At 39.8% G+C, this 27,455-nt stretch overlaps 1 protein-coding gene across 1 annotated transcript in view; it reads left to right on the plus strand.

The window, feature by feature from the left end:
* Window positions 1–25,243, plus strand: part of AUH (AU RNA binding methylglutaconyl-CoA hydratase) — a 189,261-nt gene extending 164,018 nt beyond the window's left edge. The window contains exons 7-10 of the mRNA XM_005684235.3: window positions 14,201–14,388; window positions 19,573–19,623; window positions 20,806–20,853; window positions 24,633–25,243. Of these exons, the coding sequence (XP_005684292.3) occupies window positions 14,201–14,388; window positions 19,573–19,623; window positions 20,806–20,853; window positions 24,633–24,710 (365 nt within the window). The 3' untranslated portion in view covers window positions 24,711–25,243. The remainder of the gene's footprint in view (window positions 1–14,200; window positions 14,389–19,572; window positions 19,624–20,805; window positions 20,854–24,632) is intronic.

Consider the following 27,455-nt stretch of genomic DNA (forward strand, 5'->3'; position numbering starts at 1 on the left):
ATAGTAGTGGCCTCAGGATTCTTGCAAAAAACATAAAAAGTAATTTGTTAAATTGCATAATATGTAGTAAATTATGAATAATGATGCAGCTTTGCCAGAATTTTCAAATATTTATCATGTGACCTGCTTTTGATAAGAAAAATTAAAAATATTCAGATCTTCATGTTCACTCCATTGTTTAGTCATTTAGTCAAATATTTATACATATTGTTTCTTTAATCAATTGTACTTGTTTGGAAGTTTTGTATAATCCAGAGAGAAATCATTTGAAACATTGAGAATCTTAAACCATTTCTTAGATCCCCTCTCCCATTTAATGAAAATATTAGGGTCCAGTTTTTATGATATATAATCAGAGGGTCCAAGCTTTTTGCTGATCAGTTAAATCAGTGCACTCTATAGAAAGGCTAGATATGTGGGTGTCATTTTCTCTGCTGCTTGTATTTGGCAAAGACTGTATTTGTAATGGGATGAGCTTTCCAAAGGAACATCTTTCATTTTGTATTTTCCCTACTTTTCCCCCCTCTATTACTTTTTTCAAGATAATGGTTAACATGTTCTGTTCATGTCCTCCTTAATTTTGAAATAAATGAAAGGTGGTTTTAAAGTTTTGGGAAACAGTCAGAATGTGCTCTGGTAAAACTTGTTTTTAGTTAAAGGAAAGATGGGGAGAAGAAAAGATGACCTTTACAGCATGTGTTGCTTAATCAGTCTTAGACCTTGTGGTAAGCAGCCCCTAAATGTTCATGCTGTGTGCAGTTTCTCTGTTCGTGAAGCCTGGGGCTATAAACTCTGTTCTGTCTAATAGAATATGGCAGAAGAGATGGGAAATCACCTCTTGGATAGGTTATTAGACATCTGTGGATTCCATCTTGTGCATTCTCTCTCTTGAATTACTCAAGAGTCACCTGCCTTGTGAAGAAACAGCCCTTTGGAGTGACTCATGTAGAGGGGACCAAGGGAATCTCCCAACAACTATGTGAGTGAGCCTGGAAGCAGAGGACTGTGGCCTCAGAGGTACCCAGAGCCAGTCCTGGAATATATATCTGTTATTTCAAGCCACTGAGTTTTGAGATGATTTGCAGTGCACAAGAAACAACCGATACAGTCCTTATTTAATCATTAGAAATGGTGAAACTTATTTTTTCTTAAATGCAGACTACCTGGTTTATGCTTTACTGTATTCACCACCCATTTGGGTTAGGGAATGTTAACTGCACAATTGGTTTGTTTTCAGTGTTTTAAAAAATATCAAGCTGCTAAATTTTATTTATTTCATATTACATGATTTACCCAGTGAGGTAGACGTGAAACATTGTATTTTTAGTAAATATCACTGTATTAAAGAAAACTAATCAATAATTTTCTCTAAGGCTGTCATGTATACATATATGCATATGTTGTTGTTCAGTTGCTAACTTGTGTCCAACACTTTGTGACCCCATGTATGAGATTGCAAGAGATAGTTTGATTGGTCTGATTTAAGTCATTTGCCTACCCGTTAGCTGTGCTGGGGTGGGAGAGAGGTATCCACGAAGGAAGACTCCAGTAACCACTTAGTGCTGCCAGGGAACCTAAGTTCAGAGCCCGCACAGCTACAAAGAGTGGTAGAGGAGCATGTTGTGCTGGTGGTGGACATGGGGTGGCTCAAAATGGACAAATCATTTTAAAAAGTAAGACACTTTGCTTCATGGAAGGCAGGAGAAGGCAGTGGCACCCCACTCCAGTACTCTTGCCTAGTAAATTCCATGGACGGAGGAGCCTGGTAGGCTGCAGTCCATGGGGTCGCTAAGAGTCGGACATGACTGAGCGACTTCACTTTTACTTTCATGCCTTGGAGAAGGAAATGGCAAACCACTCCGCTGTTCTTGCCTGGAGAATCCCAGGGATGACGGAGCCTGGTGGACTGCTGTCTATGGTCTATGGGGTCGCACAGAGTCGGACACGACTGAAGCGACTTAGCAGTAGCAGCAGCAGGAGAAGAAAGGGACGACAGAGGATGAGATGGTTGGACAGCATCACTGACTCAACGGACATGAGTTTGAGTTAAGCTCTGGGAAATGGTAAAGGACAGGGGAACCTGGCATGCTGCAGTCCATGGCTTCGCAAAGAGTCAGACTCAACTGAGCCACTGAACACCAGCTTTGTTTCATGCAGTATATAGCAATTATATTCTTCAGAAGTTAAAAAAATGATACAGTTATGCTTTAGATATTTGTTGGGAAAAGTGTTTGCAAACACTTAAAAGTATAGTTTTGTTCTTAACCTGTCTCTCTAACAGAATATTGGATATTAGTCAAGAAAACTTTCTATAATATTAATGAAGGCCTTATCACAAAGGTTTTGATTTGTTGCCAGGAGGCTTAATTTGCTCTTGAAGAAAAATGTTTGATGTCCAGTTTTTCTTTCTGTGCCCCAGGTCTCAGAACGTTTTAAAGTTTGTCCTAAGTACTCCTTTAGTATAAGCCAAGCAGAGCTCAAACTGATATATTTTAGATAGTTTCTGCTGGGATTTAGCCAGACTGTCAGGTTTTGCTTCACATGTATTCCTGTCTTATTTGTTCCTATATGTAAGTGTGTGTGTGTGTGTGTGTGTGTGTGTGTGTGTGTGTCTGTTGGTTTGTCTTATGTTTTCTCATTGTTTCAAAACATGCTAAAAAAAAAGTAAAAAATCCCAGGAAATATGAAGTATTACAACACTCTAAACATTGGTCACAAATTGAAAAATAGTTGTTTTTATGCTTTTTGTATGATTGTGACATGATCTATTATGAGAACATGTCATGTTAGTTCACATAAAACACTTCTCTTCCATTGTAGAAGTGAGAGGAAGTCTGTTTTGTAAACATCTAGCCAAGATTTGTTAAGAAAACTCTTGCCTAAAGCCCTCTGACAGAGTTTCACAGTAATCAGTTGCAACAGACATTTTAATCCAAAGTTAACATTTTTTAAAAAAATAATTTTGTTTATTTTTTTTTGCTGTGCTGGATCTTCGTTTCTGTGTAGACTTTTCTCTAGTTGTGGCAAGTGGAGGCTACTCTCTAGTTTCAGTGCATGGGCTTCTCATTGCTGTGGCTTCTCTTGTTGCAAAGCACAGGCTCTAGGATGTGTGGGCTTCTATAGTTCCAGCACGTGGGCTCAGTAATTGCAGCTCCCCAGTTCTAGAGCACAAGCTCAGTAGCTGTGGCACATAGGCTAAGTTGCTCCACAGGATGTGAGATCCTCCTGGATCAAGGATCAAATCTGTGTCTTCTGCATATTGGCAGGTGTATTCTTTACCACTGAGCCGCCAGGGAACCCCCAATGTTAACATTTTATTGCAATGTTTCCTTTACAATTCAAGGAAAATAGAACCTTAAGTGGAGCTTTCTGTTTATGAGAGGGGATTTAGAAATAATCAAAAGGTGACACTTACTTCTTAATAGTCAGCAGTCACTTCTAATTATATCAACAAAATGCCCTTAATGCAGCATCTAGATAACTTTTAACTTAACATATTTCAACAATGCCCTTTATTAGCATGACTTCTTTCTTCATGAAATCGTAAGACAGGGAAATATAAACACTAAAAGGTTTATATTTTAGTGAAACAAAAACAGAAAAACTTGAAATTTTCTACCTTATTCATATTGCTAAGACATAATTTATAATACAAAACCATGAATTATATTCAGTTATTTCCACCAGTTCAGTTCAGTTCAGTTGCTCAGTCGTGTCTCTTTGCAACCCCATGGACTGCAACACGCCAGACTTCCCTGTCCATCACCAACTCCTGGCTACATATTACATTATAATTAATTATGAAATATCAAATAAAAAGCTCACTTTAAATTATTTAAATATATGTTCAGTTCAGTTCAGTTCAGTCGCTAAGTTGTGTCCGACTCCTTACAACCCCATGAATCGCAGCACGCCAGGCCTCCCTGTTCATTCATCACCATCTCCCGGAGTTCACTCAGACACGTCCATCGAGTCTGTGATGCCATCCAGCCGTCTCATCCTGGGTCGTCCCCTTCTCCTGCTGCCCCCAATCCCTCCCAGCATCAGAGTCTTTTCCAGTGAGTCAACTCTTCACATGAGGTGGCCAAAGTACTGGAGTTTCAGCTTTAGCATCATTCCTTCCAAAGAAATTCCAGGGTTGATCTCCTTCAGAATGGACTGATTAGATCTCCTTGCAGTCCAAGGGACTCTCAAGAGTCTTCTCCAACACCACAGTTCAAAAGCATCAATTCTTCGGCACTCAGCCTTCTTCACAGTCCAACTCTCACATCCATACATGACCACAGGAAAAACTATAGCCTTGACTAGACGGACCTTAGCTGGCAAAGTAATGTCTCTGCTTTTGAATATACTATCTAGGTTGGTCATAACTGTTCTTCCAAGGAGTAAGCGTCTTTTAATTTCATGGCTGCAGTCACCATCTGCAGTGATTTTGGAGCCCCCAAAATAAAGTCTGACACTGTTTCTACTGTGTAAAAGTCTGACATCTATTTCCCATGAAGTGATGGGACTGGATGCCATGATCTTCATTTTCTGAATGTTGAGCTTTAAGCCAACTTTTTTGCCCTCCTCTTTCACTTTCATCAAGAGGCTTTTTAGCTCCTCTTCACTTTCTGCCATAAGGGTGGTGTCATCTGCATATCTGAGGTTATTGATATTTCTCCCGGCAATCTTGATTCCAGCTTGTGTTTCCTCCAGTCCAGCGTTTCTCATGATGTACTCTGCATAGAAGTTAAATAAGCAGGGTTACAATATATAGCCTTGACGTACTCCTTTTCCTATTTGGAACCAGTCTGTTGTTCCATGTCCAGTTCTAACTGTTTCTTCCTGACCTGCATACAGATTTCTCAAGAGGCAGGTCAGGTGGTCTGGTATTCCCATCTCTTTCAGAATTTTCCACAGTTTATTGTGATCCAAGGACTTCCCAGGTGGTGCAATGATAAATGATGGGCCAGCATCATCAGTAACCACTCCATTCTGAATCTAGACTTCCTGCATCTCACTCTGTGATATCCTAACCTTTCAGATAGGGACCTCATTGAATCATCAAGTCTATGGGCAGTTTCACTGTCAGCCAAGTCCTTCCTCTCTTTACCCAACTTAGGTTTCATGGTCCTTTGTGATATGACAACTTACAAATGACCTTAACTGCCTTTGCACCAACCTCACAGAGGAACTGTAAGAATTAAATGAGCTAATTAAATATGTGTGAAGTGCTTAGGATAGTTGACATGGTATTATTGCAGAGTCTGCTCAATACATGTCAACCATTGCTATTGCCTAGCACCTCGTCTCTTCTTAACATTTGTCTAGTGAAGTTCTAGCTTATCTACCTGCTCCATTTTTGCCCCCAAATGGCTAGGGGTTACTAGAAGAAACCATGCTAACCATCTCACAACCACAAATCTCAAATATGTAGTTAATTTTGCCAAGAAGTCGTGCCATTACTTTCCTAGTGTGTTTGCTTTCTGCTGTCTAAAATGTATTTTCAGGTTTCTTTCCTTAATTCATCCACAGTTACAGACAGTTTTGGTACAAATAACAAGAACCTACATGTCAGGAAGCTTAAACAATAAGAAAATACCGGGGAAAATCATAAGAAGTCACAATAGGGAAGTCTCAGGATTGCTAAGTTCAGCAGCCTAGTGACCTCTCTCGGCTGTGCAGTCTTTAGTTTGAAGATTCTGCCCTTGCTGGCTTCCGTCACGGTTGTAAGGTGGCTGTCACTGCTCCAGGTGTCACATGTCGACATGGACACATCCTCCAAGAAGGCCTGTTTATTCCTGGGTGTCTTTATTTCAGTGAGGAAAGACTTTCCTAGAAGACACCTGCAAACTTGACTTCCATGGGAAGAAGGCTAGGGCAGTGGTGGGGGTGGGTGTCCAGCTGAGCATCACCTTCCTCCTGCATTTCTGCTATTCACTCATTTCAGTGGGCACTTCTCAGGGTTTTGCTCACTCCTCCTCAGCTCCTTTCTATCTAAACAGTCTCCCTAGGTGATCATATCCAGGCCCCTGACCTTGAATGCCATCTGTATGATAGTGATTATTAATAAACATTTGACTGCATATCTAATCATATGCTTGACTGCTCCATAACATGGCCAGATTGCACCCCCTTTTTCCTTGACTGCACCCCCTTTTTCCCAGTGTCAGTAAACACATTTCATTCTAATTGCACTCTAGCCAGATATCTAAGCATTAGATTGATTTCCCTTTCCCCTACACCATTTTACTAGCAAGTTTGGACCCTCACCCCAAATCCCTCCCCCATCCCTTCCTATGCTGCCCTGTATCAGTCCAAGCTGCCATTGTGTCTCACTTGGAGGACAGCAGTGGTCTCCACCTGGACACCCCACTTTGATCTTACCCCTATAATCTGTTCTCTACCAAGCTTGCAAAGGAGCTTTTAAAATGCAAATTGAATTATGTCACTTCCACTCAGAACCCTCCAGTGTCTTACTTACATCACACATAGAATAAGATGTAAACCTCTACTATATCTATATAATGTGAACCCTGCCTGTCTAAATTCACTTCTGCCACTTCCCTCACCATAGCTACAGTGGCCTCCTTCTCTTCCTCAAACATGCTAAGCTTGGCTTCCCCATAGATTCTTTACATGGCTGATCTCATCACTGGTGTTCTGTCTGATCTTCATGTAGCTTCCCTGTTAGCATTCAGACATGGGCCTCGTCTTTATCAAACAGGTCCTTCCCAACCACCCAAACTAAGTTAGTCATCTAATGACTTTGGCCACTTGATTGCGTCAGTTCTTCATCAGTTTTTTAGATTGAAGGCAGGAGGAAAAGTGGACAGTAGAGGATGAGATGGTTGGATGGCATCAGTGACTCGATGGACATGAGTTTGAGCAAGCTCCGGGAGTTAGTGATGGACAGGGAAGCCTGGCGTTCTGCAGTCTGTGGGGTTGCAAAGAGTCGGACACGACTAAGTGACTGAATTGAACTGAATGTTTATCTCAGTTTTTTCCCGCCTTAAATTCTCTTTGTAACACTCATCACAACCTCAGTTCTCTCTTGTCCTTGTTTAATTGCCCTTTTTTTTTTTTAAGGGAGAAAGAATAACTTTATTTTTTTTAATTTATTTTTTTATATATATATTTTTTATTTTTTTTATTTTTTTTTAAATTTTAAAATCTTTAATTCTTACATGCGTTCCCAAACATGAACCCCCCTCCCACCTCCCTCCCCACAACATCTCTCTGGGTCATCCCCATGCACCAGCCCCAAGCATGCTGCACCCTACGTCAGACATGGACTGGCAATTCAATTCTTACGTGACAGTATACATGTTAGAATTCCCATTCTCCCAAATCATCCCACCCTCTCCCTCTCCCTCTGAGTCCAAAAGTCCGTTATACACATCTATGTCTTTTTTCCTGTCTTGCATACAGGGTCGTCATTGCCATCTTCCTAAATTCCATATATATGTGTTAGTATACTGTATTGGTGTTTTTCTTTCTGGCTTACTTCACTCTGTATAATTGGCTCCAGTTTCATCCATCTCATCAGAACTGATTCAAATGAATTGCCCTTTTCTTTCCTTTTGTTCTCTAAGATGTAAGCTTTGTAACATCTGGGATGGCTTGTCTCATTCACTGCCATTTGTTCAGCACCTGGGACAGCATCTAGCACATAGTTGATCACTTGACCAATAAATTAAGAGATTGAACAAATGGATTTTATTTGGGAAAAGTAGAACAAATAAACCCCCATTCAGCTCCATCTAACCATTTTTGAAGGAGAGAGAAAAACAAAAGTCCTACTGTGTCATTGTATCATTCGTGATGTTGGAAAGCACATAATAGAAACTGACTTCGGCTGCCGTATATGAAAAGGAAAATTTATTTTTATTTATCATCCATTCAGGACTCCTAGTCCTAAGAAGTAACATCCAGTGACTGACCTGTCTTGGATGCCTGCTTTGCTATGCCAGGGCAGAGAGAAGAAGGGTCTGGTTTTCTTGGCCTCCATTGGAGGATTTCTCTACTGTCCTAGCCTGTATACAACTGGGGCAGGGGCTGGGGGCGAGGGGCAGGGGCTGGGGGCGAGGGGCGGGGACTGGGGGGTATTCTCCAACAGCAAGATCGGGATTTTAATGGGAACAGTGGATGTTGGGCAGCCAAAACGTGACAGACGTTTGAAGCATTTGGGAAGTTGTTCTGAAATTTCTCTCTGAGCCTGTTGGAGCCATGCCACAAGTCATATGAACATTTGCTACTTCCTCCATCTTCTTGACTCATAATGACCATAGCTTGTCCTCAGACCCAAATCTTCACTAGTGATTAATGTTCCTACACCACTATTTTCAGAAGATGCTCTCAGATGCTCTTTGGCTTTCTGTCACCCACACAGTAAGCTGTAGTTCCGTGCAGGTCCAAGGGGCCCATGGGGCCTGGGCCTGCTCCCCTCGCACTGTGCTTCCGCCGTTCTGGTCTTCCTGTGCGGCTCTGAGAGTCAGATGCAGCCCCTACAGGATCTGTGTGCTCTGCACCCCTTGATGCCCTTGATTCCTTCTGTTTTTGCCCTAGTGTCACCTCCTTGGCCATTCTGTCTAAACTGTGTACCCCAGGGATTTGTTCAGTTCACAGCTGTAGCTCCCTGCCTAGACTAGGAAGCTGGAGTAAGTACTTCAATGAGTGAACAAATGTGTAATTTTGGAAATGAGTTCCAGAAGAGAAATTCCAAAATGGTCCCAAGTAACAAGTATACAGCATTTGAGGTGCCTGTTGTAAAGTGGCGTGCACTCCTTTGGTTATGTAAATTATGTCTCCTGTTAAAAATGAGTCATCTCCTGCCTCTTGTTTTACAGCACTGGATCAACAGATCCCACTGAATCAAAGTCTCCTTGTTGACAGAGACAAAACAAAAAAGCCTTAGAAAACAACTGGCATTTTCTGAGCATGCCTACAATAGAAAGGGGAGGGTCACTGTCCACAATGCTCCCTCTTCTTCATGACATAGCAGTGTGGCTTTGGTATGCTATTTCTGCTTATTACTCTGATGGCTCTTCATGCAGATTCGTGGAACACAACAAAGCGCTTTTTCTGGTTGGTGATGAAGTGACTTAAGAATAGTTGTTTTTTGTGGAAGTAAAACATGCTCTAAGTTTACTACCCTTGGGAATGGTTAAATTACTTGTATTTTAGCAGGATTCTTGTGAGCTGTTGCATGGGTTCTCAAAAGCTCATGTTCATATATCTCTTCCTATTTGGTAGTTCTGTGGGATACTTGCAAGAATGTCACATGAATGGCCAACCTCTTACCATGATTTCATAGTATTAGCGTTGCAACCCAGGAGACCTGAGGCTTCCCGCTGCCTGGAGAGCTTCCCAGGAACACAGGCAGAAAGTGGCTTGAGAGGCTTTTACCTAGTGACCAGCTCTTTTGTCTTCCTGTACTGTGCTCTTGAAAAATGATGTAGCACTTTTATTCCTGTTACCTATATGTTGCAGAACATTTTTGAAATACAGACAAGCAGAATGAATAAAAAAATGATCATTATCTATGAGCTGGTCCCACAGAGACAGCTTTCTGGATACATTTTAAATATGTATGTGCCTGCTTAATATTATGCAGCTACTTATATATACCCCATGCATACCTTTTATTTTATAAAATAAAGTCAAGCCATGAATTTATTTCATAAGTTGCTTTTTACTTTTTTGCCACATAGTAGATAAGAATCAGGCAGAGGTAGGTTTGGATTCTGTTTCTGCAACCTAACTCTGTGACTCTGGGCAAGTTACCAAAACTCTTGTGAGTCTCAGAGCAGGGCCCAAAGGAGTCAGGGGTCAATGCTGGAAGCTCTTGGGATGGACAGTAGTGTAAGTCTGAATCAGTCTCAGACCTGTTTGATTTTGAATATGTTAGGGCAGCAGTCAGAATGGAACTATTTTAATTCCACTGGGGATGACCCTATTTTTAGTTCTGATTAATTTCACCAGTCGTTAAGACTATCTAGAGATGGCACTTTGTCATCTTGAACTCAAATCCCTGTCGGAACTCAGCAGGTTGTGTGATCTGCTGAAGTAAGCCCAATATAAGAAAATCAACTGGCAGAAAAATATAACACACTTATCTTCGCTTTACCTCTGAGCTAATATTGGAGTTTAATATTCAGAATTAATGAAAGGTGAGTTGAAATAATTCTCTCTGGTACTCCATTCTGTATTTGGAACTTAACTCTGGTGCCATTTCTTCCACACTGCATATCAGTGGCACATTCTCTCTCTCAGGTTGCAGGATGCAGTGATGCACTGAGCCTTGCTTTTCCAATGAGTTAATTGCTTTATTTCATAATAGAAAATAGCCTAAACAGAAGTACTTCCAAATTGGACTAGAATGTTGGCATCACAGATTTTCTGTTTGGAGTAACTATTCCTGAGATATTTGTAGAAATCTGAAATTCCACATCAATCATGTTTAGCTTTCTATGTGGTATTGGACTGCAGTTCAGTCACTTCTATTTGTACAGCTCTTTGCTCACGCTATCAGTATTAGTTGACAGAGACAAACAAACAGGTCATATCATCTTTATAAAGGTTGAAATCACAAATTTTATATACTTGAGGATAGTAAAGGGTCAGTTACCTTTAATTCCATAAAATAAAAATATGGTTCAAATTATCAGTCTTTGATTTCTGCTAACTGGATTGCAGCATATGAGCATGGACCAGATGATTTCTTACCAAAGAGGTTTCCTGAAGATTAAGTTTTGGTGAGCATGAAGAAGTCAAATCACATATTTTGTGTAACTATTTAAGCATGCCCGTTTTGACACTTAGTGTTAGGGAAACTGGATTCCTACCTGCAAAAGAATGGAGTTGGACATTTACACCATATACAGTAATTACCTCAAAATGAATCAGATACCTTAATGTAAGTATTGAAAGCACAGCACTCTTAGAAGAAAACAGTGGAAAAACTTTTGACATTGGATTTGGCAATTACTTCTTGGCCACGACATCAGAAGCAAAGACAACAAAAGAAAAAAAAAAATTGAATTTCCACAAAATTAAAAATTTTGCCTGCCTCAAAGGATGCTATCAGCAGTGAAAAAGCAACCAATGAATTGGGAGAAAATATTTGCAAATCATGTGTCTGATAAGGGATTAATATCCAGAGTTTATAAAGGACTCTTTGAACTCAACAATGACAGAACAACCCAGTTAAAAATGGGCAAAGGACCTAAATAGACTTTTCTCCAAGAAGATATACAAATGGTCAATAAGCACATAAAAAGATGCTCAGGTTACTAGTTGTTAGGAAAATGCAAATCAAAAGCCCAAGAGATATCAGTTTATACCCATTAAGATGACTGCCATCAAAAAGCAAAATAACAAAGTGTTGGTAAGAAATGTGGAGAAATTGGAACACTTTTGCCAGGTTGGTGGGAATAGAAAATGGTGAAGTTGTTTTGAAAAAGTATGGCTGTTCATCAAAAATTAAACACAGACTTACTGTATTTTCCAGCAGTTCCACTTATGGACGTCTACTCAAACAAATTGAAAGCAGGGTCTTGAAGAGATGTTTTGGTACACACATATTCATACCAATATTATTTCTAATAGCCAAAAGGTGGAAGCAAGCCATATGTTCCTCAACTAATGAATTAATAAATAAAACATGTTCAGCAGAATAAATAAACAAAACATATTCAGCATTGTAAAGGAATGAAATTCTAACACATGCTACAGTATCAATGAACCTTGAAGACATTTTGCTAAGTGAAATAAGCCAGCCACAAAAGGACAAATACTGTATGACTGCACTTACATGAGGTTCCTAACGTAGATATCTTGTGATGTCAACCAAAAAGCCAAGTCTTGGATGCAGTGTTAGTTGTTGATGAGCCAAGTTGATGATTTTTCCTTAGCTCCTATGATGCGCTGTTTTCGGCAGACAGAAAGGTCTCTTCAGTACCAGGTGTCTCAGCCTCACATCATTTCCTCCAGCAGACAATTAAGTCTGCAAAAATTTCATCTAGCAAAGTTGAGAGTTTAGAATTCTGTGCCATTCAGCTGTTTCATGAGGTTAGTTTTATGCTGTTCCTTTGTTAAATTGTTACAGAATAATGTGATGAATGTGCTTAAGCTTTTTGGACTTGCAAAATACTGTTTCCATTGAATAAGAAGTGAACGCTAACAATGACCATTGAGGGTAACATGTTAATTTTGTTAAACTTTTCATAGAACACATGTTAAACTTTTCATAGAACACAACAAAGAGTCATTCTGTAATGTTGTGCTTATTATGAATACTATAGCTGTACGTTCTTTAGTCTCTTGAAAATTCTCCTCAGTTCCATGAGTAAATATAACTATCTGGGTTGTATTACTTGCATCTCTCTGTTCTGATCAGCTGCCATTAGAAATACCATAAACAACTTGTCTTTTTCCATGAAGTTTATGCAGTAAGTTCTCAGACCTACACTGAGCAACATGATTGTTTACAGTTGGATTTAAATTTGTCAGTGCTTCATTTTTCACACACGTTTTTTGCCATGTCGCATAAAATGCCTTTAAACTTACCATCTCTAACTGCTTGGGGAGTGTAAGCAATAAGTAGCTGCAGTTTATAGAAGCAGTACTCTGTGCTATGCTGTACTTAGTCGCTCAGTCATGTCCGACTCTGCAACCCCATAGATTTTAGCCCGCCAGGCTTCTCTGTCCATGGGGATTCTCCAGGAAAGAATACTGGAGTGGGTTGCTGTGCCGTCTTTCAGGGGATCTTCCCAGCCCGTGATCAAACCCAGGTCTCCTGCATTGCAGGCAGATTCTTTACCAACTTAAGCCACCAGGGAAGCCTAAACTCATTTATGTTCAAAAACAATCCCTATAGAAAATGTCAGTCCTTTTGAGCTTTGTTTTTATTTCTTTTTTTAATAAATCACCTATATTTTCAAAACATGGTCATGGTTCTCAACATAGTTGTTTAATAATAACATCATAAGCTTCCAATACCAGAGCGCTTTGTTTGCTAAACACATAGGAATATACTTAATTATTGAAGGGATTATATGTTTTCTTGAAACTTGCCTCTCATCCCCACCCCACCCCCAACTTTTGATTGAGATGTGGATAAGAAATGATTTTACCTTCCTTTTAAAATCGTTTAAAGAAAATCAAAACCTCTCAGTCTACGTATTGGAGTCATAGGAAGTGGTGGAGGCTGTGGCAGCTTGGGTGCATTGTATCTAAAAGGTGCAGCTGCAGTTAACTTCCAGGTTAAAACTAATTTTTATATGAAATCACCCACTCAGTTTGTAAATGTTGGCAACTAATGCAGACTAAACTTCATGGGCAAAGAGACACACAGTGAGCTCACTCAGATGTGTGACCAACAGTTTTCTTTTTCTCCCTGGAACCTTCACAGTCAGCCTTTCCTCCGCCTCCTGGTCAGCCCAGCTGCCGCTTCGAGGATAAGACTTAGGGATAAGATTTAAAATTTGCAGCTATTTCATCTTCCTGTTGGTAGAAATTAAAGCTACCAATAAGAATATGACCTGCTTGTGTTTAGCTTTCTATTTAATGAAATCGCAGTCTCCTTACTTAAAGATACTGGAATGAGCATGGATCTAATAGAACACTGCAACAGAGGATGATTAGCACTTGCCTTAAAAAAATAAAACTGTGGGACAAAGCCTGTTTTCATGAGCAATTATCTGTTTTTATTTTCATTAAATTAAAATTAGTTTACAGTTCATTTACCGTAAATAAGTCTTTAAAAGTACACGAGTTGAATTTCTCAGAATTTGATGTTTTATCTAAACTGAAGGAGAAATGCCAAGCTTGGTGGACCTGTCATTCCTCTTAGTGAATGAGCTAAGGGAAAGGAGGCTGCCCCCAACCCCCTCCACTACTGTGCATCTTTTGGTTCCTGACATAGTAATGATTATGGATTGGATTCAGGAACATGCCAACTATGTTGCCAGTGATGGACAGTGTCAGAATCACTTAATAGTGATACAAGATTCTTAAGTGATTTTAAGTTTTAATAATTTTATAAAGTAATGAAGAAATGAGATTAAATTTTGAACTCATTTTCCAGTTACTTAATTTTAACATACAAACTTCTGGCCCTGGTTTGTTTTTACAGTAGAAGAAATGAAAACTTGAGATGTTAAAACGAAAGGGTGTCAAGTCATTGCACGCGTTTTCTGTCTCATCCACGCTGTAGGGGGAACGCAGCGACTGCCGCGTGCCATTGGGATGTCCCTGGCGAAAGAGCTCATCTTCTCTGCGCGTGTGCTTGATGGCCAAGAAGCCAAGTCAGTGGGCTTGATCAGCCATGTTCTAGAACAGAACCAGGAGGGGGACGCCGCCTACAGAAAGGCCTTGGACCTAGCAAGAGAGTTTTTACCTCAGGTATTTACGTTTCTTTTTTTTTGCTCTTTGTTATAACCTTACAACAAATTGAGAAAACCAGTGATCGTCTTACCTACCTATAATGTCCTTTGCTTGCTTTCCAAGTACAGAAGTGTACAGGTAGCTGTAAAACTAGAAATTGTATACTGGATTAATATTAAGAGCCTTCAGAATTAAGATTTGAAGGTAATTCAAGGCCCTTACTGTAGCTGTACATTGATAATATATTACATGCGTGTTTATCACATGCAACAGAGATTCCCAGCAACTTAAGTTGTTTGCCAGCTAGTCCTCCTGACCTGAACTGTACACATGGGCTTTCACGCTGGATTGTCCCCAAACTGAAACACAAATAAATAAGGAGCCCACAGTCCATTATGTCAAGTGAGCTTTCATTGAGATCACTTAACTTGAGATAACCTGCTTAAATAGCACCAGTTTGTTTATCTTACTGTGTTTGTTTTCATGGTGATGGAGGCCTTGTTTTAACTCCTTTGTGCACAATCCACTTCTTCAGAAGTACACTTCAAATCTGGGAATCACTGCACGTTTACTCACAGATCTTAATCCTCGTGAGCAGTAGTATTAATAATAAACAGAGCGTCAAGGGACCTGTTTCAAGGGTCTCTTGGTTCTCTCACTCTTTCAGAAGTATTTTTCAAATAGTCCTTTGCTTGGAAATCATAGATTAAAGGATTTTTACTAAGTAAACAATTAGTGATTTGTCTTTATTCCCAATGGATTGTAAAACTTTTATTGTCCCCTAACCAAGCAGAGGAGAAGGCAATGGCACCCCATTCCAGTACTCCTGCCTGGAAAATCACATGGATGGAGGAGCCTGGTAGGCTTCAGTCCATGGGGTCGTTAAGAGTGAGACATGGCTGAGCAACTTCACTTTCACTTTTCACTTTCATGCATTGGAGAAGGAAATGGCAACCCCACCCAGTGTTCTTGGCCTGGAGAATCCCAGGGACGAGGGAGCCTGGTGGGCTGCCATCTATGGGGTCGCACAGAGTCAGACACGACTGAAGCGACTAAGCAGTAGCAGCAGCAGCAACCAAGCAGAGACATTACTTTGCCAACAAAGGTCCGTCTAGTCAAGGCTATGGTTTTTCCAGTAGTCATGTATGGATGTGAGAGTTGAACTATGAAGAAGGCTGAGCGCTGAAGAATTGATGCTTTTGAACTGTGGTGTTGGAGAAGACTCTTGAGAGTCCCTTGGACTGCAAGGAGATCCAAACAGTCCATTCTGGAGGAGATCAGCCCTGGGTGTTCTTTGGAAGGAATGATGCTAAAGCTGAAGCTCCAGTACTTTGGCCACCTCATGCGAAGAGTTGACTCATTGGAAAAGACTCTGATGCTGGGAGGGATTGGGGGCAGGGGGAGAAGGGGACAACAGGATGAGATGGCTGGATGGCATCACCGACTCGATGTACATGAGTTTGAGTGAACTCTGGGAGTTGGTGATGGACAAGGAGGCCTGGCATGCTGCGATTCATGGGGTCGCAAAGATTCAGACACGACTGAGCGACTGAACTGAACTGAACCGAACCATTTCTGGAGTCAAAATCACTTCCTCTCTAACGCAAACAGTATTTGTAACCTCTTTTGAGGCCATGAGTTCTTTTGGGAACTCTCATCATTCTCTCTAGAAAAATGCATGCACCCTTCACATTTGTTCAGGGTTCTGTATCCAGTTTCAGGAGGCATCCTTGGAGTTCTTTGCTGTGAGACAGAGCCCAGGTCTGCTGTGGCACACCTGTCCCCTGCAAGCTGTCAGATAAGGCCTCTCAATTGAGTTGGTTTCTAAAGCCACACTGCCTAGTGTTGGTGCTATTTCAGTCCTTCTCAATTAAGTAAACTCTTTCAGGGTGGGGCCCTTATATATGTTCATTCCCTGTATGAGGTATCGCAGAGCATTATACTCTGAATCGATAGCTAATACAAGACTTTCACTACTTTAAGAAAAGCTCTCACTGTAACTTTAGTATTAATGTTTCTTCAAAATGTTAAGCAAACATCTAGCTAAAGAGAGATTAAAGGTGTACACATATCAGGAGAAGTGATAGTTTAACTCCATACAGATTTAACAACTTCCTCTAGCTTAAAACTTGACGACCAGTGCATGTCTCAATTAAAATAAAGCAGTGTTTTTAAGGAAGGTTTGGGCGTAATTCCAGTTCTGAGATTCACAGCCTTTCACAGCCTCCCATGGTCCTTGGATGTGAGTGTTCAGCTCCCTGTTACAGATCTCTGCCAGGGTGGCGGGTGGCTCATTAGCCCCTTGGTGCCTCTGTGGTTCCATTCTTTGTCTCACTCCTGAGAACTGGCGCTCTCATATGCTATCTCGCTCGCGCACATGCCCACTCTCTCTTTCTCTTTCTGTCTCTCTCAGTGCCCGCAGCCCACCCCACCCTAGAGCCTCCTCCTCCCCACCTCCAAACTGACATCTGGCTGCACCCTGCCATGTGGTAAACCAGGCTGTCCTCATCGTCCCTTTTATCTGAAGGACACCCCTCTGAGAACATTAATTGCTAACATTATTTTTCCCCCAGCTGAAGGGAGATGTCAGATGACTTTGGAAAATGTGTAACTGTGAAACTATATGCACGTTACAAAACAGAATTTGAGATGGAATAATCTTTATTTTTAAAGATCTTGTTACTAAATGATTAGTCTCTAAGTAATTAGGAAACTTCTAAACAATTAGGATATCTGTGTGATTTCTGTATTTGTGTGTATCTACTTCTGTTTTTCTATCTGAGGGGGAAAATGGTTTGTATATATAGCAGAGACACTGGTTTCATATTTTAAAAGAGAAGCTAATTGAATAAGCGTTATATCTAATAGTGTTTTCATTTTCCTATTTCTCCGGTTTCCTAAACCTTGCTGCCCAAAGTGGTCTGTGTACTAGCAGTCCAGGCATCCCCTGGGAGCACAGCCCATCCCCAACCCCTGAATCAGTATCACCGTTTTAACAAGGGACCTGGGGACTTGTGTGCATGTGGAAGTCTGGCCAGCATTTGTCTGGGTCAGCTGGTGATAAAAGTGAAAGGATAAAATTCTCATTGAGAAAAGTACTCTGTTTGTTTTGTTTTATTTTGTGTTTTCATGAATTGTTGTTCTTAAAAAGAAAACTAGCACATACAAATTACATTTGAAAGAATTCTATCTAATATACTTGCGTAAGTCTCAGAAAATTGCAAGGTCTTAAAATTTTTCAGCATATGATTTAGGAAGAGAATTTAGATAGGTTAAAACTGATAGCAAAAAAAAAAAAAGGCATTTTTCATGCCATCATGCATTTATCATGCATTTATGCACTTATTGGAGTCCTTTGTTGTACCTCTTATTTAGAGCCTCTTGCATTTTAATTCAAAAGGTGCTTTAAACTATACATGAATTCTAATTCATCACTCATAACAATTTTCAGGAATTTAAAATGTGATCGAATAAATTCCATCTGGAGGATTGTGGTTTTCTAAGACAAAACCTTCTCACAGAGGACTCTCAGTTTTGACCCTCACACATCTTGAAGGACTCTTTGGACTTGCAGCTTTTGTGTAATGTGGGAGTACTGCCTGGAGGACATGTCTTTACTAGCACATCATCATTGTGATGAATTACTGATACCCAGGGAAGAATGATACAGATCCACTACCTAAAACAGATGATATCTGCATTCCCATGTTAATCAAGACCGTCAGCGTCAATCTCTAGTCGTGTCCAACTTATTGTAACCCCATGGACTGCAGCATGCCAGGCTTCCTTGTCCATCACCAACTCCTGGAACTGACTCAAACTCATGTCCATCAAGTCAGTGATGCTATCCAACCGTCTCATCCTCTGTCGTCCCCTTCTCCTCCTGACTTCAGTCTTTCCCAGCACCTGGGTCTTTTCCAGTGAGTCAGTTCTTTGTATCAGGTGACCAAAGTATTGGAGCTTCAGCTTCAGCATCAGTCCTTTCAGTGAATATTCAGGACTGATTTCCTTTAGGGTTGACTGGTTTGATCTTGTTACAGTCCAAAGGACTCTCAAGAGTCTTCTCAAACACCATTTCAAAAGCATCAATTCTTCTGTGCTCAGCTTTCTTTGTAGTCCAACTCTCACATCCATACATGACCACTGGAAAAACCATAGCTTTGACTAGACGGATCTTTGTTGGCAAAGTAATGTCTCTGCTTTTCAATACGCTGTCTAGTTTGGTCATAGGTTTTCTTCCAAGAGGCAAGTGTCTTTTAATTTCATGGCTACAGTCACCATCTGCTGTGATTTTGGAGCCTAAGAAAATAAAGTCTGTTGCTGTTTCCATTGTTTCCCCATCTATTTGCCATGAAGTGATGGGATCAGATGCCATGATCTTAGTTTTCTGCATGTTGAGTTTTAAACCAGATTAAACTTTCACTCTTTCACTTTCATCAAGAGGCTCTTTAGTTTCTCTTCACTTTCTGCCATAAGGGTGATGTCATCTGCATATCAGAAGTTGTTGATATTTCTTCTGGCAGTCTTGATTCCAGTTTGTGCTTCATCCAGCCTGGCATTTCACATGATGTACTCTGCATATAAGTTAAATAAGCAGGGTGACAATATACAGCCCAACCTTCTGTCAAACCACTGATGGGTATGTTAATTGTACCAAACACTCTTACCTCCTTTTCTTTTTCCTACTTAACTTGTAGGAAGATTTGCTGAACAATGGAAAGCCCTCTACTGGACACATGCCACCTGCTGACCTCCAAACATCTAGTGTGCTATGCTGTGCTCTGGCATGCTGTGGGCTCTGCATCATATGGTGGTGCAGTAGTTTGTTACAATTATGATTTATTACTAATTAAAAGCCTTGCTTGCGTGCTTAGTCGCTCAGTTGTGTCCGACTCTTTGTGACCGTTTGGGCTGTAGCCATGGGATTTTTCAGGCAAGAATACTGGAGTAGGTTGGTGTTCTTCCTGTGGAAGATCTTCCCAGCCCAGTGATTAAGCCTGCATCTCCTACATCGCAGGTGATTCCCCATTAGGGAAGCCCAAAGGCCTTGCAAATCTCCTAAAATGAATTTTCCGTCAGTTGTCTTACAGCCATTGTTGCTTCTATACTATGGATCCAGCAAAGGGAATTTCTGAATTTGACTGAGATGTACAACATGATTTGCATAAATAATACTTAAAATATGTTTTGTTTGAATTTTAGGGACCTGTTGCAATGAGAGTGGCAAAATTAGCAATTAATCAAGGAATGGAGGTGAGTGTCCTAAGCTTTTTGTTGGACTAGGTAGTGGAGATTAACTTAAATGAACCATTATTTTTTCATATTCTAAAATATTTACTGCTGTGATTACTGAAAGCTATCGAGGTGTTTTTTAGCTGCATCAGTGATTTCATTCTGCTTCTAGCTGTAGTTGATTCCGTATCATAATCACAGAATTCAGTAATTTCACTTGTGCCCTGCAGCATATAACATGCTTATTATTTTTGCCATTGAGTTAATAGACTTATTGGCTAGTAGTTCATAGAAAACCAAAACAAAAGAGTATTCTGTGTATTCTCAGCACCATTATCATACTACCAAAAAAAAAAAATGTTCTAAGGAGAGCTTCCTGTTCCAAAGCTCCTACTAAGCATGGAGACCATCTTTAACTTCTCCATGTGCCTCCTTCTTACATAGGGTTTCCCTATGTAAACCCTGTAGGGAGCCCTGGGGTTACTCTGGAGATACAGTCCAAAGGAGTGGAGGCCTTAGGACAGGGGAGAGAGAAGCAGGCCAAGGGATCCATGCAGCCACCCATTTACTTTGGGCTTTGCATTATAGCAGTTGTATCTTGGATAAATTATATGAATTTTAAAAGAGATACTTCTTCCTTACAGCCCCAGAAGTGCTATATTTTCCTGGGCTTCATAGCAGTAAAACAGGGTTGAATTTTTCAGCAGTAAATACATTTAAAAAATTTTTAAAGGCATTTGATTGGGTTTTAAAAATTCTTTCCTTCTCCAGGAGGTATTTCTGACCCAGGGATTAAACCTGGGTCTCTTTCATTGCAAGCAAATTCTTTGCTGTCTGAGCTGCCAGGCAATATATAGATATATCTTATGTACTTTATAAAGACTTCACCTAGATTAAGTCATTTAATCTTCCAGTAACCCCATTTGGTAGATACTATAATTAGCTACTGGTTCAGATGCACCTCTCTGAGGCAAAAGAGCTTAAGTAACCTGTGTAAGCAAGGCTACGCAGCTCGCATATAGTAGAGTCAGAATTTGAACCCAGGAAAACTAAGTTTCTTATGCTGGTCATACTTCTGATTTGCTGTATTACATCAAAGAATTCTGTTCTTTTGGAATAAGCTTGTTAAATTTGAATTTATTTTGATATACCATATTTTTAAAGAGTAATTCTTGCTAAAATGAGTTATATTTTTATTATCAGGTTGATTTAGTAACAGGATTAGCCATAGAAGAAGCATGTTATGCTCAGGTATGTGATAAAATCTCTATAATTCAGTGCAGATACCCCTTACCTTCTGTATAAGTCAACTAAATTGTATATCATGAGCAGATTCTACTCATGCTTATTACAAAATCATACAAATGGGTTGAAATTGTTTGTTTCTTTTCTTCAATTATCACCAGCTCTTGTGACTGATTCTGTTTCACTTAATGATGACTCCTGTCTACCTGCTTTGGAAAACCTTTGGAATAATTGTTAGTAGCATTTGTTCTGTAGATGTGTCTCTGGCTCATGTTGTGTTTTCTGGGTGTGGTTTGAACCCTCACTCCAGAGCAGAGAGATGGGAGGAAGGCAGCTGTGACCATGTGCCTCTAGGGAACATCAGAGTTTGAGACTCACTGACTTTTCCTGATGTTCTGAACCTTTTCTCCTACCCACTGAAATTTTGTTCACTAATAATTACATACAGTTTTCTTTTTTATACACAAATTAATAGGGCTTTTTGTAGAGGAAAAAATCTTCCTTCCTCCCTTCCTTTCTTCAAGATAACATTTTGTTTTAGGGCATGTAAAGTGGCATAAGAGTTTTGTTCTGGGTTTTCTGAGAATCGGAAACTGTGTTAGCTTCCGTTTAAGCATGGCAGAATCATGAATTAGAAGCAAGAGCTAGAGTGTTAACTGTAGTCTGTGTATATAAATTGCCACCTGTCATTGATGAACACATGCCATGAATGAACTAAATTACAAACCTCTTACAAATGGACAACCTCAGAGTCTGAAGAAAAATTTTAAAAGCATATTTGGCCACACCTTATCAAATGTAAAGGAACAGGAATCATACAAAGTAGTCTGTCAGACCACAAGGGAATTAAACTAAAACTCAGTAAAAGAAAGATAGATGGAACCTTACCTATTAATAGTGAGATTTAATCTTTTTAATAAGATTGAACAGTGTGCTTCTAAATGACATGTGTCAAAGAGAAAGTTTCAAGAGGAATTAACATATATTTTGAGCTAAATCAAAAGGAAAATACAGCTTATCAAAATTTGTGGGAATACATAAAAAAATAATGTTTAGAGAGAAATTTATAGCATTAAATGTGTATATTAGAAAAGAAAGTTCTGAAATCAGTTTATCAGAAATGCAAGAAAGGTTTTTATTCCCGATCCTGTCGACACTGAAAGGATAAAAGAATACTGTGAACTGTGTATGGCCACAAATCTGATAACCTAGATGAAATAGACCAATTCCTTGAAAGACAAAATATACCAAAATTCATGCAAGGAAAAACAGATAATCTGAATAGTCCTGTGTTTTTTATACAGATTAAATCAATAATTAATAAGCGTCTCAAATAGCACCAAGCCCAGATAGTTTTCACTGGTGAATTCTACCAAACATTTAATGAAGAAATTATACCAATTATCTACAGTCTTTCCAGAAAATAGAAGCAGAGGGAGTATTTCCTAACTTATTCCATTAGGACAATGCATGTGTGAGTGCTGGCACTTAAGTCGTGTCCGACTCTTTGCAACCCTGTGGACTGCAGCCTGCCAGGCTCCTCTGTCCATGGGATTCTTCATGCAAGAATACTGGAGTGGGTTGTCTTGCTCTCCTCCAGGGGATCTTCTGAACCCAGGGATCAAACCTTCATCTGTTACATCTCCTGCATTGGCAGGCAGGTTCTTTACCATCAGTGCCATCTGGGAAGCCCAAGGACAGTATTACCCTCATAACAAAACTAAAGATATTACAAGAAAGGAAAACTGTAACCACTATCTCTCATGAGTATAGATATAGAAATCCTCAACAAAATAATAGCAAACTAAGTTCAGCAATCTATAAAAGGAATTATATGCTACAACCAAGTAATATTTTTTCCCCAGATATGCAAGGCTGGTTCAGCACTCAGAAATCAATACAATCCAAGCTAAAGAAGGAACTCTGGTGAAAGAAATCACTATTTAAATAAATAGATAGCTCATATTCAAGGATAGCAAGACTCAATATTTTAAGATATCACTTCTTCCCAATTTGATCATACGTGTAGTGCAATCCCAATAAAAATACCAGAAAGCTATTTTCTTAATACTGGCAAACCAGTTCTAAAGTTTCTATGTAAAGTCCAGAGACATAGATGAGCCACCACACTAGTAAGGAACAAGGTTGGAGGGATGACACTGCTCATCTTTTAAGACTCACAGTAAAGCTGCAGTAATCAAGAAAGTGTGGCTCTGGCAAAAATAAAGACAAATAGGCTGATGAAACAGAATAGGGAATTCAGAAATAGATTCATACAAATATAGTCAGCTGATCTTTGACAAAAGAGCAAAGGCAATTCAATGAAGAAAAGTAGTCTTGAAAATCAATAGTACTAAAAGCATGTGGACATTCAACTACAAAGAAAGAAAAAATTAACCTTATACCTTTTATAAAAACTGAAAATGACCTATAGACTTATTTTTAAATGTAAAATGAAAATCTATAAAACTTCTTGAAGTTAGCATAGTAGAAATTCTAGGTGACCTCAAGTTTGGCACTGGCTCTTTATATATAATGCCAAAAGTGTAATTCATGAAAGAAAAAGAATTTATGTTTATTAAAATTAACTTACTACTCTGCAAAAGACACTGTGAAGAGAATGGAAAGATAAGCCATAGACTGGGAAAAATATATTTGCAAAATATATCTGATAAAGGACTTATATCCAAGATACAAAGAGAACTTTTAAAACTCATATAGCTTTTACAGTAAGAAATAGTAAGAAAATAACTCATTCAAAAGAAGATATAAGGTCTGAAGAGATACCTCACCAAAGTAGGTATACAGAAGGCAGATAAGCATAAGTAAATATGGTCCACATCATATGACATTAAGAAATGCACATAAAAACAGGATTTCACAGTTTAGCCATTTCTTACATAATTTTACCGCATGACCTAAAGTGATCATGCAAGTTTGCATCTACCCAAATGAGTTGAAAACCCATGTCCACACAAAAGCTACACAGTGGTATTTATTGTAAAGCTGCTATTCCTAAGTTTTGTAAAACTTGGAAACAACCAAGATGACCTTCTGTAGGTGAATGAATAAAAGCTGTGGTATTAATATATCCATTCAGTGGGGTGTTTATTACTCAACAGTGAAAGGAAATGAGCTACTCTGCCAGGAAAAGACAAGAAGGAACCTTAAATACATCTTGCTAAATAATGAATTTGAATCTTAAAAGTACATACTGTATGACTCCCAGCTATGTGACATTCTGGAAAAGACATGGGGTGGTGGGGAGGGTGGTCAGGGATGACTAGGTAAAGCATTAGGGATGTGTAGCCAGTGAACTTGTTTTCTGTGATGCTGTAATTAATGGTGGATACATGACATTATGTGTTTGTCAAAACGCATAGAATTTCCCTAGTGTTACTATGGACTGGTTAATAATACTGTGTCAGTATAGGCTCACTAGTCATAACAAATATACCACATTAATAAAGGATGTTAATAATAGGGGAAACAGTGAGGGGCTTGAGGGGAGTATATGGGACTCTGAACTTTCTGCTTAGGTTTTTAGTAGACCTAAAATTGTCTAAAAAATAAACTCTTAATTGTATTGAAGTATGTTCAATAAAATGGAAGAAAAAAGCATATTGGAATTAGAATGATAAATTTGTTCATGTAATTTAAATTGTTCGGATGATTTCACCATTTTAGATCGTCTTCTAATTAGTTTCCTTAGATAAAGCCCATTAAACTTTTATAGTTGTTTTTTCATTTTGGGCACAGATAACATACTGTTTTGCTTCTCTTAGACTATTCCAACAAAAGACAGACTTGAAGGTCTTCTTGCTTTTAAAGAGAAAAGGACCCCTCGCTATAAAGGAGAATAGAAGGAACAGAAATCTTTAAAATGCCAATGTAATAAATAATACTCCTGGAAGTACCTTTCAGATCCACATATGCCTCAGCACCTGGAGTTGCAGTGACCAAAGTGAAGAACGAGTTATCTGTACTGAATTAAGTATCTGGAGTGGGCCCATCTGCGTACTTTGTTCAAATATGTATCATCATACTCATTCAGATTTGTAAGCTAGTTGTGTGTACTGTCAAAAACACCAATTCAAAATTAGGTATACATTTTTAAATACCTCCTGCATATGAGGCTTTCTGTTCTTAATTTTTTAATGTGAATAATTTATATATTATACACTCTAGGAAAAAATATTGATTGTATGTCTCCTGTGCTATAGTATGAAAATAAATTTTATTTCTATACACCAAAAATGTGAAGTTATACCAAATAAAGTTTCTAAGGGATTGTATATACATGCACCTACAGACTTACATCATACTGAAAAAGGAGTTGATAGGATTCTGAGTGAAAATTACCAAATATGAATAAAATTAGTGAAAAGAAAACTTGGAAATTTTTTCTCTTACCCCATTCTTTTTATATTGAATAAGTCATTGCATGTTGGATTTTAGAAGAATCCACCTGTCTATTGCTGATTCTATCAGGTGACCTCTTTACGTAGTCAGAGAATACAGTGTGGATGGTGGACAATTAATCCAGTCAGAGATTGGGGCCAAGGGCCTTGTGCAGCCAACTGGAGGCCTGGAACAACCTCGAAGCCCTCCTAGCCAGTGGCCTGGCTCCCTGGCCTAACCCAGAAGTAAAATGGTGTACCAAGGTTGGCCCATTGAAGTGCCTTGGTCGTAGATTAAGGGTGAAGCGGAGTTTGCTCTTCGCTTCTTCTCCCTAGCTATTTGTACCTGATTTCAGTAAGGAAAGAAGGTGAGCACGGCAACCCTTTCTCCCCCACCTGACAACCATCATACGTTTCTAACCCTGTCCAGGTAAGCACCTAGAGATGGAGGGGCTCTGGGGTCATGTGAGTTTATATGGCCTTGCCTGGGGGGCAGATAGGAAATATGTGGGAATTAGCTATGTAATTCAACAAAAGGGAGACGAACAGTACGCTGCCTGAATGAATCTGAGCTACCTTTATTTTGTATTCATTTTATCAAACCGTTCACTGCTTTCTGGGGCTGCATCCAGGGCTGAGTCCAGCAGCACAGGCAAAGCCTCCCTTTTCTGGGACCCACCCACTCCTGTTCTTTGCCAGCTCTGGGGTGCCGCACTGTCCCCAAACACTGTGGCTGTGCTTCATTTTAGTGCAGTCAAGTTCAGCACGTGGGTGACTGCCTGTTTGATGCATTTCCACACTCACCGCAGCTTCTTCGTTCTTGGAAAGCATAGACTTGGAATTTTTGAAATCATCGAAACTTAGTTTTTAATTTGAGAAATTGAACTCTCAGTCTCGATTCTAAAATCCTTGAGAGAGAGAAGCATGAATTTACCCTCGGCTGACGGACAGCCTGCCAAGAGGCAGGCCTGCTGACAGCTCACACCCTTGTGCTATGGGCAGCCCCGTGCCCTGCCACCTTTGCCACTGACACTATGCAGACTGTGATGTTGGCTCAGCTGACCAGCGTTGTATGAAAGGAGCTTATTAAAATTCATGTTCGGCTTTGGTGATTGTATCTGCTGGTGTGTACACTTCGCTGACAAAGTTGTACCTACTTCATTTCCTGCAGGATAACTTGCAAATAAAGTGCTGGTCCTTGTTCTCATGGTCCTTTAAAGGCATTACCGACTCAATGGTTGTGAGTTTGAGTAAACTCTGGGAGTTGGTGTTGGACAGGGAGGCCTGGTGTGCTGCAGTCCATGGGGTCGCAAAGAGTCAGACATGACTGAGCAACTGAACTAAACATTTCAGGACCATTTTTCTCTGTCCATGACATATTCAAAGGTCACTTCCTTTCTGAATAGGAAATAATTAGGTTCATGGGGAAAATTGAGTGTGCTGAGTGACTTGTCTCTCCTGCCTTGGATTTGTAGTCTGCTGCTGATTGAACACCATTTAACAAGTTCTGATTAAGTCACGAGTAGATCTGAAAGCAAAGACATCCTCCTGTAGTAACTTCCACGTGTCTGCTCAGCTGTCTACAGATATTTGCATTTCTCTTGTTTTTCCCTTTAGCAGAGCAGTCTTGCTGGAAAGTGATCCTAACACTTCATCCAGGTTGAGGTCCAATGGCTGGTGGTCGGAAGAGGTAGGAGAGCTGCTTTTTCCAAAGGGAGCACCTGCTCTCACAGGGGAGCCCCAACTTGTTTTGTTTTCCTCCAGAACTTAGAGTGTTTTCAAGTCCTTAAACTGAAACCACGTCAAGTTGACGCTGTAAGCCGGAAATGCAGTGGATGTAGCCATACATTCAGATGAAGTTAAAGGCGGCTGAGAGAGAGGGAGGGTGATTAACCAGGCACTTTTACAATTCAGGGCAAAAACATTTCGTGTTATCTCAGAGCAGGAGATCTACTAGCCTTGAGGTAACGTAGTGCTGGTTAATTTATAACTTATCTGGAAAGAAAAGAGGTATCCAAGTTAACAGTGGTTCTGAGTCAAGAGACGACTTATAATCATAGCTTAGAGAAGACTCGGATTTCCTGTGATTCGTTTTCTGTGATTTAAACGGTCATTTCAAGATTGTGTTGTTTTCAGTAAAAAACACCTGGCTTTCCTGTGCTTTTTTGGCTTGTCATACAGACTCTTTCTGACAGTACATAGAATAGC

This window comes from Capra hircus, chromosome 8, assembly GCF_001704415.2.
Source record: "Capra hircus breed San Clemente chromosome 8, ASM170441v1, whole genome shotgun sequence".
NCBI classification, from domain to species: Eukaryota; Metazoa; Chordata; class Mammalia; order Artiodactyla; family Bovidae; genus Capra; species Capra hircus.